At 32.1% G+C, this 14417-nt stretch overlaps 1 protein-coding gene across 2 annotated transcripts in view; it reads right to left on the reverse strand.

Annotated features, from left to right (window-relative positions):
• Positions 1-5600: 5600 nt before the first annotated feature.
• Positions 5601-14417, reverse strand: part of LOC145279638 (hydroxyacid-oxoacid transhydrogenase, mitochondrial-like) — a 49574-nt gene continuing 40757 nt past the window's right edge. For both annotated transcript variants that reach the window (XM_080130867.1, XM_080130868.1), the window contains 4 exons: positions 13549-13627; positions 10416-10512; positions 7905-8062; positions 5601-5761 (listed from right to left, as the gene is read on the reverse strand). In XM_080130867.1, the coding sequence (XP_079986993.1) occupies positions 5666-5761; positions 7905-8062; positions 10416-10512; positions 13549-13627 (430 nt within the window). In that variant the 3' untranslated portion in view covers positions 5601-5665. The remainder of the gene's footprint in view (positions 5762-7904; positions 8063-10415; positions 10513-13548; positions 13628-14417) is intronic.

Consider the following 14417-nt stretch of genomic DNA (forward strand, 5'->3'; position numbering starts at 1 on the left):
CATAGCTAGTCATAGCTTGCAGCATCTGCCGGAACAGATGGTATTTATTTGCTCCCCCACTGAGCAAATTAGGCACAAGGCCGTTTTTAATGTGAGGTAAAAACCAGCTCCCCTAAAAGTAGGCAAAAAAGGGGGCACTCTGGTTACCAAAAATAATAATTGTCCCAGTATAGAGGGTTTCCCCTCCATTGACTGGTACAACTTATCTTAAGTGCAGTATCTGCCGGAACAGATGGTATTTATTTGCTCCCTCACCGAGCAAATTAGGCACAAGGCCGATTTTTAATGTGAGGAGTGAAGGGAGGGGGAAGGGGAAAAGGGGACCAGCTCCCGAGAGGTGGGAAATGGGAGCCGGTTAAAGGTCAGGCATGTGGGGTTGCCCCCACATCTGGTCTTTGCTAGTCATAGCTAGTCCTAGCTAGTCATAGCTTGCAGCATCTGCCGGAACAGATACTACACTTTGATCTCAGCAAAAGTGCCAGGTAAATACAACTTTGTTATATATGGGTCATGGAATTGCATTCATCTGCAAAAGATCTAGTTAATTTGCATATTCTTTTAAACGTTCACTTTAATTAATTCTCTATTAGATATTTTCGCTTTTCGTATGGAATGATCATCTTTAGTTAACTATTACGTGTAATTATATTAATGCAGATATTCTACATGATTTATACTTGCATAATATTTGCATAAAAAGGTTATAATAAACACAAGTCTCTTTCTATATATATTTATGTATGCGTATATATACTTTTATATACAGACATGAAACTTAATATATAAGGTATTTGAACCTATGTGAAACTTTATATTTGTGTTTTAGCCAGGGAAAATTGGTGCAAAAGCGTGAAAATTTAAAAACAGGAATTTGTCAGGTGAAGGTCGAATAACAGCATTACGAACATGCATGCACAACACAATAGCTATTGATTCATGTTTTAATTTTTAGTCGTGCAGCAAACATGTCTTCATAGCTCAGGCATTACTGCCAAAGGAAAAAGTAAATCGTAAGCTAAACATTTTGGTTTCGATTCTTGGTGGCGGTAGTTTCCGGTGGTCTTTTGCGTATGTGTGGATTTCTTTCGAAGGGGAAGTGACGTTGCCCATATGTGCGTACGTGTGCATGAATGTGAGTATATGCATGTGTGTGTGCGTGCGCACATATGTGTATGACAAGAAAAATGGCTTGAGATGTGAACGCGTGTTTTTGTGCGAGACTAGAAAGGGTTCGTACATATCTTGTTTTTATGTAGAGTGATGTGGTTCTGGGTTGATTGATTGTGTCTGATGTATACTCGAGATGTCAAAGCAATATAAAGAGTATGCTGTTGTCATAGCACTGACGATTATGTTAAAGATTATTCAACATTCAGTGATTTAAGAAAGTGAATTATGGTTAAATATTATTCAACTTTTGTTTCAGAATAAACTTTAATTATGCAAGCGCCTTTACAAGAGTATTCATTGGAAAAAAATAGCAACAATAAAAATTAAATTGAATAACGGATTTTCAATTTATTATGTGGATAGATAAGAGATTGAAACAAGATTGAAATGCTTTGTTAATAACTGTTATGTTGTACACTTACATTTTAATGGTATTGTTGCATTTTAATTGCGTCATATTTTAATGATGTTGTTACATTTTAATAGATCCAACACATTGTAGACTCCGTTTCAAGGAAACAGAAGCAGCAAAAAAAAAAAAAAAAAAAAATCACACTTTCTTAACAACCTTTATATCTGGTATTTTCAAGAACACATTTTTTCTAAATATTTAAACAATTCATTTCTCCTCCGGTCGTGTGTGACTTGTCTGTAACATCATCCATGTGTCTCAAACACCTGCTTTTCTGAACACTGGCCACACTTTGAATACCCTCTTCTGTCTTCGCATCTGGAACACCACTCCTCTGAACTGATTTTCTGGCCACATGATTTTTTTGTCTCTGCTGTGACCTCACTTTGCATAGCTGGCTTGGTCATTTGTATATTTTTATGTGGCTGCTACTGCTTCCAGTGTCAACGGCTTTGTTACATAATTATTTTCATATGAAGCAAACAAAAAAAAAACATACAAATACAATTTGGATAAAAATTTATTTGGTTAAAAAAATTAATTTTTATTTTAAAAAAATATTTTCAAACAATCATCATTAAAATAAAACAGAAAATTTACAATTTTTTAAAAATGAACAAAATTCATGTCTTATTTTGGATTAAAACTGATTTTGCTGCAAAATTTTGTTATTTTAGGCCGAATCAAATTTTAATTTATTAATTATGCCATCACTTCAATAAAATAATGTATAGAAATATTTTCCAGATTTTTTTTTATAAACCATATAATATGCTTACTCACATTTTTTTTATGTATATTATCAATTTTCACACTCGTTTAAAAAAAAAAAAAAAAAAAAAAAAAGAAAGAAAAAATCTGATGGTTAGAAAAAATTAAAAATAACTAGCATTGCTAAGATAAAAAATAAAATCCCGAGTTTATCATTTTAAAATGAATTGTTCCCAAACAAATTTTAGTACTAATGCACTTATTGAACCGTGCTGAAATAACATTTAGAAAGCCATTCTTAACATGAAGAGAGGAGAGGGTTTTGTAACTATTCTGAACCATCAACTAACAATTAAAAAAAAAAAGATATTGTAAAACTAATTTAACGTGAAAATACTATTTAAAAATAGCATGGTTCAATAAGTGCATAAGCATCCAAATTTTTATAGACTCAGTCAGTTTTAAGAAACAAACACTTTGCATTCCTTTTACTTCAAGAAAATTTAGCTGAAAATTATTTGCATGAAAAGAGATGATTTTTCTCATACCAAGACAACCATTTATTATTTCAAGAAAAATATTACCATTTAAATTATACACAGATGAAGAAAGAACTTTCACAGGATCTGACTAGTTACAAATAATTTTCGTTTCATTCTCACATCATGGTTGTCTTTTCTTGATCTTTGTCTGATAAAACTTAAATCTGTTAAATAAATCTCATAAAAATATTTTTGAAAATGAAATTTATGTTTAAAAGTTAGAAATGATTCAACTACTAACCTCCTCAGTTAATACTAAAAAAATGTTTTTAAAAACCACTACACTTGTTAAACAATAGTTAAGAATTATTTTATTTTTAGAAAAATGTAGTCAATCTTCATTTACAAAACTGATTAACTTTTGTCAACCCTGGCCAGCTGAGTTCATGCTCAATTTTGTTGATAATAAAAATTGAAGATGTCCAAGACTGAATACCAATTCTGACACCCTAAAAGTCCCGATTTTTCTAATTTCCAATTCTGATTAATTGTCCCAACACCTATATATATATATATATATTCCAGATAAAAAATATCCAAAAGTAAAAACCATTGAATTTAACAAGTTTATTGATAGTTCTCAATAAAAAGAGCAAGATATTATTTTATTCAATTTAGGTAAACAAAATTATCATTAGTTGCGACAATAAATCCATCGTTTCAATCTTTTTTAGATTTTTTTTTATGAAGATCTGCGGCTTCTGTTGCTGATGAGATCTAAAAAAGATCTCATCAGCAACAGAAACCGCAGATCTTCATCAAAGCCAGTCTTTTTAATTTTAAGATTAAAAGATTAGCCTCGATGAAGACCTGGCGCTTCCATTGCCTAATGAGATCTTTTTTATATTCAAATGATAGATTTATTGTCACAACCAATAAAAAAATAAAATGATAATTTTTGTGTATGTAAATTAAATAAAATAATAATAATAATATATATATATATATATATATATACTTATACGATTTTAAACCATTTTTCCGAACATAGAAATTTTAAAAGTGTTCAATTTTTTATGCAAACTAGCAATTCTAAACTTTTATTTTGCTGATTATTTCCGATGAAGAAAAAAAAAAGCCTAAACTATGGAATAAGGAAAAATCTTTCATTATATTCCTTGTTTTTGAACTTTTAATAAAATAAAAGAAAACCACAGAGAGATAAATGAGATCTATGTAGGATTTGAATTAGTATCTTAGAAAGGAGGATCATCTAGCGCAAGTGTCACCTTAACTGCTTGAAATATGTACATAAAACTCAGATCTCAGGTTTTGTAATAATTTTTGTTTATGATTTTATTAGGTAATCTATCTTTCTGAGACATAGGAGTCTCATTTTTCTTGTTGTGCTTTCCTTTGTTTATTTCTAGACCTGAAGACTAAATTAACCATTTATTAAAAAGGTATTACCCATGCAAACACAGTGTCAAAAGAGAATAAAAACGGCATCAATACTAAATTTTGGGAAGAAACCCCAATACTTACTACATACATATATATGTGTTGAATGATTTTTGTTATTACAACGCAACATATTCTTAAGGAGTCTGAAGTTTCAGGATGCTTTTCTGGACTCTCTTTCAGGATTATTTCCAATAACTAACACTGAACATCCCTGAAATTTTACATTTTAAGGAATTGAATATGCAAATACAAATTATTTGCATATTTCATTCCTTAAAACGTACAACTTCATCAGGAAAATAGTGTCAGTATTTTCACAAATACTACAAATGTTTCTTTCAAAAACACACACACACATATATATATATATATATTTTATTTTTATTTTTTAATATATTTTATTAATCATTTGTTCATATTATAAGCTCTATTTCCTTTTCGGTTTTATTGAGCTTTTTATATCTGGCTGAGTTTATTTTACTTGTAAATATTAACTCTTTAATATTTATTATATATTTTAAGTTTACCATTTTGATTACCTTAGTAAACTTTTTGTAACTTTTATTTTTATATATATATATATATATATACAAGTTTTTTAAATTTTGAAAAAAAGTCCAAGCTCAATGAATGCCTTTTTATTTGGTTCCAGTGCATATAAGGTGTAGTGTAATAATCCTCCAAGTTCCAAACATCAAGTTTTCTCAGTCCTTTATTACTTTTCAAAAGGTACCCATTACAATATTGTTTGATATATTATGCTTTTATACGTTTTTTAAGGTAAACATCTGATGTATGTGACTAAATAACATAATTTTGCAGACTTGTTAGTTGCAATATGAAACAATATTGTAATGGATACCTTTTGAAAAGTAATAAATGACCGGCTGGGAAAACTTGATATTTGGAACTTGAATTATTAGATATGCTCTGGAACCCAATAAAAAGCATTCATTGACCTTGAACTTTTTTCAAAATTTACAAAACTTATATTCTATCTATATATATATATATATATGTGTGTGTGTGTGCGCGCATGTGTCTTTGGCGTTATGCATGAAATTTTCTTATCCATGAAGTTAAACATTTAATTTTTATTTTTTCAATACAACATATTATTAAGAAGTTTGATGGAAGAATGCAACTCCTTTTTCTTTTTCAGGATTATTTCCCATCACACAGACACTGAACATTCCCCAAATTTTAGCTCCTTATTTGTATTTGCATATTCTATTCTTTAAAATGTACAACTTCATCTAAAAAAAAAACAAAAAAAAACATGGTCATCAGAAAAATAGTGTTTCTTTGTGTATGATATGTACAGATTCACTTTAACTTTTATTTATTTTTTTTTTGTATCATCTAAAATCTTTTTAAAACAAGCCACATCAAACATTCCTGCTTTTGAACATCTTTGAAAGTTTAATCAGTAAATTGTCATTGAATTCTGCAATATTTCGGTAAGGATTTCATCCAGTTCTTCGTCAGAATGCTTTACTGGTGACAGTTTTGTAACTCGGTGCTGAAATTAAAACAAAAGAAAATTATTATAGTGTATCAGAGATTTTGGTACTTATGCATCTATGTTACCATACTGAAATACTAACATTATTTAGAAAGCCATTCTTAACATGGGGAGATGATAGTGTTTTGTAACTATTCTTTACTTTGACTTAATTTAATAAACAAAAATATCGTAAATTTTTTATTTTATTTTTTTTAATTAGATTTTCACCCCAAACAAGGCACATTGCCACGTTGATGTAGAGGGCTACTATCAGGGACATAAGCTACAGGGGTATTATGTAGGGAGTTGGGCAGCAAGATGTCGGGTCACGTTACACTTGAATTAAACTCAAAAATCTCCACTATTATATAAAAGTCACTTTGTGTGGATATGAGTTCCTTCGTCATAGGTTTCAAAACAGCAGAGCCTATCGTTTGCAAATTTCACACAAAGCTAGTTTATATGTCTGGCAGTGTTCTTAGATATGTTTTGTACAAATATTAATCTGATAAGTATCGAAAATCTAAAAAATCCAATCTTAAAATTATCTTTTCCCTCTTATAGATTAAAAACTTTTACAGGGGGATATTTTACGTTACTCCAGCAAGAGAGATAAAATAAAAAAAAAACAGATTTATTATAATCTGAAGATATAGCTTAGTGATAGAGCATTCGACTATGGACCGAATGATCCTCTATTCAAGCCCAGGTGTACCTCACCATTTTATTTGAATTTTTTCTTTATAATGAGTTCAATTTATGATAAAGAAGGGGTACCATTTAAAATCGCCGCAGATCATTTCTTCATTTGCATATTTTAAAACTAAACATTAATCAGAAGTGACTTTTCCAGGGCATTTATCGTCAAGCCCAAATATCAGCTGATGTGAAATTGTAAACAGACACAGGCAGAATTTGGTGAATGACATTAGCATTATTATTATTATTTTTTTTTTTTTATGAATTAATTCACTGGAAAAATTATTCCTCGTAATATATAACAATCAATAGAGGATTGAGTCTATAATAATACATACGCAATCTGCATAAATTAAAATATCATGTTTAAGTGTATTGTATGACCGGGCAACACCAGGCCACCAGTTAGTACGAGTAACTAAAAAAAAAAAAAAAAAAAAAAAAAAAATAGTGCAGTAACGCAGATGCATAAGCAACGATTTTTTTTAAATATCTATATTCATTCACAAATCAGTTTGTTGAATAAATAAAATGGAGAATGTCCTAATTTTATTTTGGTTTGCCTGTTTTATTTAATAAAATTGTTATATTTTCTTTGATGAGAGATTGTCCATGCTATGCTCTCAATGACGAGCGATCAAAAAACCAAATAGATTTGTTTTATGTATACACGTGTGTGAGGTGTTCATGTGCTTGTCTTTTATTCTCTGCATCGTCACTTCTTTCATCATTGCTGTGTTTCATGAATGGTTATGATCATCTAAGGTTGTTGATTGCCTCATCTTTTTAACTGAGACGAAATCAACTTTCCATTCAAGAAGATTTTACTGAATTTTTCAGAGTTTTATCGGAAAGAACTTATAGAAAGAGAGACTATCTAAAATTATTTACTTCTTATTCTACAAACTTAAGAAATGAGCTTTGCATCGGCAACATTTGTTGAGAGCATTTACATTATTGCAGGTGTCATGTCTGTATGGCTTGGCCTCCTGGAGAGGGCTAATTTGAAACACCATTGTTTCACTTTTAGGTCATATCCTCCCTTGTTTGACTGTTTTGTCTGGTACGTTTGATCTTTGCTCTCCACCTCAAACTATACTACCTGTCTATAGGTACAATTCCGTTTGTAGCTAAGTCATCCTGACATCTTGTACTGATATGACTTATCAAAATTCACACTAGCTAACTGCTACTTACATAGAGCTCTTTATATCTCACAGAATGACAGGGTGCTATTTTAGTTAAGTCTGTTTTAATTAAGTAAAGGTGAAGAGGTACTTATTTAGTTTGGTTTGTCATTTTTAGTTTTCATCCTGGCCATTTTTTTTTTTTAATTTAAAGTTCTGTGGGTGACTTATATCACTTTGTGTACCTCAACCCTTGAAATGAGCAGACCAGACGACTTAGATTAACAAAAACAAAACAAAAAGAAATCTGAAGATTTCCAAAAAATGGCTACCTGTGGAAGAGTTCCTTTGACAATACTTGGTATATCATCTTTGGTGTAGCCTAGGGCTTCCAGGCCATTGGGGACTTTCAAGTCATTCATGATGCTACATAATCTATCTGAAAGAATGGCACCAGCGTCCGATTCTTTTTTGCCAAAAATATCAGCCCCTGCAAAAAAAAAAAAAAAAAAAAAAAATCAAACATATTCAGCTGTTCAGGCTTTCCATTTAAAATCATTGTTGAAACTGTGTTTACATCTACATACATCCATAGAATACTTAAACTCTATACCAAGTTGTGTCTCTCTCATTTTATAGACAGGAACTCTTTCTGGTTCTCACCAGCAGGAGTTAAATCCCACAGCGAAAAATTGCTCTGTTACAAGGCTCTCCACCCAGATTGTGGGTATCACAAATGTTTGAAAAATACTTGAGTATGTAGTGGAACGAGATTGAAAATTAAACTAAAGTAATCTTTTGAAAGTTTCTTGGGATAATGGTCTATCCTCCCTGCTCTCGTTTTGTATAGTTCAGTCGATTGCTCAGATGTGTGTGTTGGTAAGCTTAAGGGGTTGAAACTGGGTGTGTTGAGTGCGTCCAACATAACACTGTTTCAGTGACCATTTATATCCAGTGTAAAGTATTTTATTTTTGTGCCAAAACTTTGAATAGTTGAGGTCCACAGATCACGTCATTTTGGACAAAAACATGTGTCCATCAATCCATGTCTTAAGGGACATGCATCGAGATCATTTGTGGATGAGAAGACAAATGCGGTAGCTTTAAAAAATATAAGTCATGAGATGTCCGATCAGATATCTGTACAGAGGATATTGTCAGATGAGAACATCATACCAGACAAGGCCAGGTTTGTCCCATAAAGCAGTTCTGAGGATGAGTAACCTAAATCTGATTTAACGGCAGCACAGCAGCCAAGTAGAATAATAGGTAGCGTTTCAGACCACAACTGTGGATCTCAAGACAGCACAGCCTTAATGGAGCATGAGGATCCTGTGCTCACCATGAATGAACTGTTTGACACAAAAATCACTGATTTCGTAAACACTCGCCAGAGACACATGACATGCTCAGGTCCTCCACGATTCGTTTCCTGGCTTAAATAGCAGGGTGATCGGCACTGGCAAGCTCTCCCACCATAAGTGAGATGGTACCAACAAGGTCCAGTATCATTTGTAATACGCAGATAAGAATTATTATGACTCCTAACAATAGAAACTTGTCTGTCTTATCACAACACATTCAACTTGTGTTAATTTGTTAATAATTCGCCATTAAATGAACTCGGTGGCTGCTTAGACTCGGCAGCTGCTACGGTCTGAATTGACCAGGATTGTTGGCTGGATTTGGGTAAGGAATAAATATATTTTTATTATTGGTGCATCTTCTGCCAAGGAGTTCAAAAATTCATTAAACCGTCTTAGAAACTCTGTAGGGGGCTTGCTACCTAGGTACTCGTCCTGTATGAGTGTATGGAATCTGCTTTCCAATGACACAGTGCCGCACTTCAATACCTCTGCTTTTAATTCCTCATAAGTAATGCCTGGAGGCAGGTTTCTAATTAAGTCTCGAACTGTTTTTGCTAGAGGTGCAGGCATGCCACAGTACAACATGCATAACTGTCTTTAGGCAGGAACATTGTGTACTTCAAAGAATGTGTCTACCTGCGTGAACCACAATTTTTCATTGTCCACATATGGAGACAGTGATACAAAACTCATTGCTGCTGACACTTGACACATTAGACACAATGAAAATTTATGCAACAAACGAATCATTAAAGAAAAACGACCAAAGAAATTTTATGGACTAACTGTTCCTTGAAATCAACAAAAAAAATTGCAAATGTAAAAAATATCAGAACAGAAAAAAAAAAAGAAAATTTTTTAACGATGTGACCTGAATGTTCTTTTAAGGAAATAATTTGAATAAAGTTCCAACAGCTGGGAACAAAATTGTTCCATTTGTTGCAATTACATTTTTTTTTTTTTTTGAATAAACCGAAGTTAGGTTGAACCGTATTTGGTGGCTTAAGACATCCATTTATTACAACAGTTTTCAGCTAATGTGTTTGCATGTTGGGGTCACCATTGTAATAAGTTGTATTCAGTGTGTCTCTTTGTGAGTCGTCGAGTTGACTGTGTGCTTACAGGTTGTATCATCGGGGGATATGTTTGAGATTCTTCACGATTAACGAGTCTGTAGTGAGTTATGTCTCTTTTTGTCAGAAGGAACTCTCATTGGTTCTTGCCAGCAGGATTGAAATCCTGTAGCCAAAATATCACTCTGCTACACCACTACAGAAACATTAGTGATGAAGCATATTTATTAATCCAAACCAATTCCAATTTAGAAAGTTGTCAGAAATAAACAGTGTTAATTCAATTTCTGGATCGCAAGCTGGTGTTTGATCAATACCAGCTGGAATATCTGGTGAAATCATAAATGCAAATACTTTGAACTGCATACAAATGAAAGATGAAATAGATATGTTTACAACATACCAAGCAAAGCTGCCGATTTTAAATGACGCTCAGGGCATGCGGTCGCAGTGAACCTGAAAACTGCAGGAGCTGTGATAACAACAGAAAGACCATGAGGCTGTAAGCACAAAGACAAAGAAAAAGAGAGATAGGGGTAGGTTTAGGAAAATAGTCAGTTTAGTACATACAAATTGATATATAAAGGGGAGAGAAGTCAGTTTAACTTTATCAAAGGCATGTAGTAAATTTTTTTTTTTTTTTTTTTACACAGTGATCACCACTTATCAAGGCCCGGAAGCCACTCAGGGATAAGGGTTATTGCAAGTACATTAAGTTAGTGAGGAGATTTGCTGAAGTGTTTACTTAAGGGGGGCGGTTCATTAGGAATTTGTTAACATTGGACTTGAAGACATCCAAGTTGTAGTCCGGAAATTAAATAAGTATGGCTTTTATAAAAACAAAAAACATAAAAAAATGTATTATGTGGTTGTATGTTTCTTTATTAAGTTAAGGAGAGTAGAAAGTGGATCTTGGGTTTACTTTCAGCAACTGCTTAACTCTTGCTTCCTTTATTTTGTCCTTTAGTTCTCACATTCTATGAGTGATTTTTCTGACAAACAGGGAAGAATTGCAGAATCTATTCCATTTGACACATTGGCAAGTTTTTGACCTTGAAGTAGTATTTTTTTTAGTTCCTTATATCAAGTGTGATTGTTGACTTATTTTTTTTCTGCATAAATCATAATTGCAAATTTTATCTAATAAATTTCTGGAGATAAGATGTTCAATTTAGTATGTTTTTATTTTTTATTTTTTAGTAAAGTTCAAAAGATAAGATGTCTATTTAAAGTGCAATCTGTATGTTCAGCTAAAACTGGTATTTATTTTTAATTGGCATAATCCAGGATGTATAATATCTAAAATTTAAAAAAAAAACAGGATTCATTACTTGGGGTCAAATAAACATTTATACCATTTAATTTTTTAGTTCTATATATCAAGTAGCTTCATGCCGTGTCTGGAGCAATTTTCATAAAATAAATGTTATGAACATTGAAAGTCACTAAGCTGGATCAAAAAATCTACAATGTTTCACATGTTTTTTGTTTATTTATTTGCTTCCTCACAAGGGCAGAATCAGACACAAGATCGATTTTTAATGTGGGGAAACTTCAACACTCCCCAAAAGTGGCACTCTGGATTGGAACAAAAATAAAAATTTATCTCACTCTAGAAAGATTTCTCCTTCACAGATCAAAGACAGCCAAAAGAGTCTAGGCCATTGTTAAAATCGCTTATTCCCTGTTTACTGAGGTATGTCTCTAGACCTGTGCAGTTCTAAGAGGTTCACCTTCCCAGGTTTTACCTTCTCCCTTTAAGAAGGAGTTAGTTTATTGCTAATCACTTGGAAATGCTGACAGAACTGCCCAGACATATTTTACAGTTCAGTGCTATTCCTCCAAAGTGCTAACTTTTCAAATCTCACTTTCCGACCTTTGTGTCACATTATCCGGCTATGGGAGGGAGATAAATAACTTCACTGACCAAAGACAAAAAAGGTGAAGCACAGTATGAGAAAGATACACTTTTTTCCTAGCCAAAAAAAATTAAATATTTGGAAAAAAGCATGTGGTGGTTGTCATATATATATATATATATTACACACACACAAAAGTGAATTTGTTTATGTGTGTGTGTATGTGTGTGGAACAGGCTCTACCAAAATACTCTGTCAATTTTTGGTCTACAGACTTAAAACTTGGAACTTGGTAATCAAAAGTCGATTTAATATGTTACCCGTAATGCATGTGCAAATATATATTAAACTGCATTAATTTTCAAAGTTTTGATATCCATCTGTCCTTAAATTAAATAGTGAATACCACTTGAAAGTTAAATGTTTTGGTTTCAATTCTAGTAATGACACCAAAGTAATATATTTTATTTTTAACTTTTGAAATCAGTACTATATATTGAGTCCAGTATAATAATCAATAGAGAATTTGCTCTATAAATACAAAATCTGCATAAATTAAAATATATTCAAGCATATTTTACAATCGGGTAATGCTTGGGGGCATGCTAGTGTCTAATATAATTATCAAGACACAATCATGCAAATTTTAAGATATAAAAAATAACAGACAATTTAGGAAAAACTGAAGATAGACAAAAGAAAAGAATCAGAAAGAGAAAAGAAGAAATTCTCTGTTGTGATTGTCGACTTATTTTTTCCCTGCAGAAATCATAATCGCAAATTTTATCTAATAAATTTCTTGAGATAAGATGTTCAATTTAGTATGTTTTCCTTTTTTATTTTTTAGTAAAGTTCAAAAGATAAGATGTCTATTTAAAGTGCAATCTGTATGCTCAGCTAAAACTTGTAAAATACACCAGAAACAGACACAAAGCTGGTATTTTTTTTAATTGGCATAACCCAGGATGTATAATATCTAAAATGAAAAAAAAAAAAAGATTCATTACTTGGGATCAAGTAAACATTTATATCCTTTAATCTTATCAAAACATACACACATCTTTTAATGTTATCATCTAAATGGAAGTACTGATTTTTTTTCACAGTAACTGTAGCGGATTTTTTTTTTTTTTTACCCTTGTGCTAACTCAAGTTATATGCATGTGTATGTTCAAAGAGAGAAATGGGCTGGGCAAAGAATAAAGAAAGGGACAGGGTGTAGAAAACAAGGAAGGAGGAAAGAGAGAAGTTATGTTAAATTTTTGCCCGGGCAATACCAGGTAGCCCTGCTAATAGTAATGTAGAATTCAGTATAGTCTATATAATTAATCTTATATAGGATGTGCAAGATGTTACTGAGATATTTTTAACTTGAATAAATTCATTTTTTTTTTTATAATACCATAATGGAATTTTAACATAATATGACAAAGATAATAGAAATTTCTTTGCAAAAAAAAGAAACAAAAAATGAAAACGATTTTTTTAATGAAAAATAACATCGTTTAAATGGTTTCCATTTTCAGTTTCATAAATTTGTGTCCTTTCCAAAATATGACGGACTGCAGGATCATTTGATGATGATTTAATTTCTAGACTTCATTCTCGTAGTTTTCCTTTAATTTTTGTAGAAGGTTTCTTTTAAGAATTCAGATCAGCACAGAAATAAATACTCACAATAATAGGATTATCCGTTGGATAATCTTTTGCTTGATAATCTTTGACTAATCCTGCAATTGGATATGACATGGCATGACTGAAAGAAAGATTGAAGAAAAAACAAAAATAACTTTAGGATATGTTTTCTGAAAGGCAGTTTTAAATATGGTAGAATTGGTAAAAGTTGAAAAACCTATTTGGAATCTTGAAGGGATGGGGTTAATCACAACATCGTTATTCTGTTTATGTAAATTTATGCAAAGAATTAATTTTTGTAAAGCAGAAAAAGAGTTGTTGAAAGTCAAAAATTAAATGTGCCATAAGTTGGTTGGTTGGTTGTTTTTGTTTTACGGCATATCAACCCTTTTCGGGTTATTTAATGCCGAATCCAAAGATTTTGAAGAAAAACTTTTTTAATAGAATATATTTGTTGTTTTCATGTCAGTTTCTATTTAACCCATAGTTGGGACCCTAACAGGTACTACCACTCTGGGTCAGAGTGGACATGGGAGCAATGGTAATTAAAGGGTGGCTCCACACTCCCCAAAGCCCACAAGCTGGGGCCTCACCACTGGATATAGTTTAAGGTCATATCCAGGACCCCCATTGAGGGACTTTCACCCTCTGCAAGGGGCAGTCGGCGTATTCTAATGCCCCACCGACAGGGCCATATGTCATAAGTATATATCTGGTTTTCATTTCATTCAAGTGGTGTCCTGCCTAGTACAAGCATTGACGGCTATGACTCTCCATCTATCTCTCTCAAGGCATTCATGAATTTATTGTTGCTCATCATTCACAAGCTCATTCACGCTGTTTTCTGGAAAGTGTTTTTTATATATTACCACAGCTTTCTTTATTATTGTACAGACAGTAGCTTGCAGTTT

The sequence above is a fragment of the Euprymna scolopes genome, chromosome 7, assembly GCF_053919585.1.
Source record: "Euprymna scolopes isolate OS-2025 chromosome 7, ASM5391958v1, whole genome shotgun sequence".
NCBI classification, from domain to species: domain Eukaryota; kingdom Metazoa; phylum Mollusca; class Cephalopoda; order Sepiida; family Sepiolidae; genus Euprymna; species Euprymna scolopes.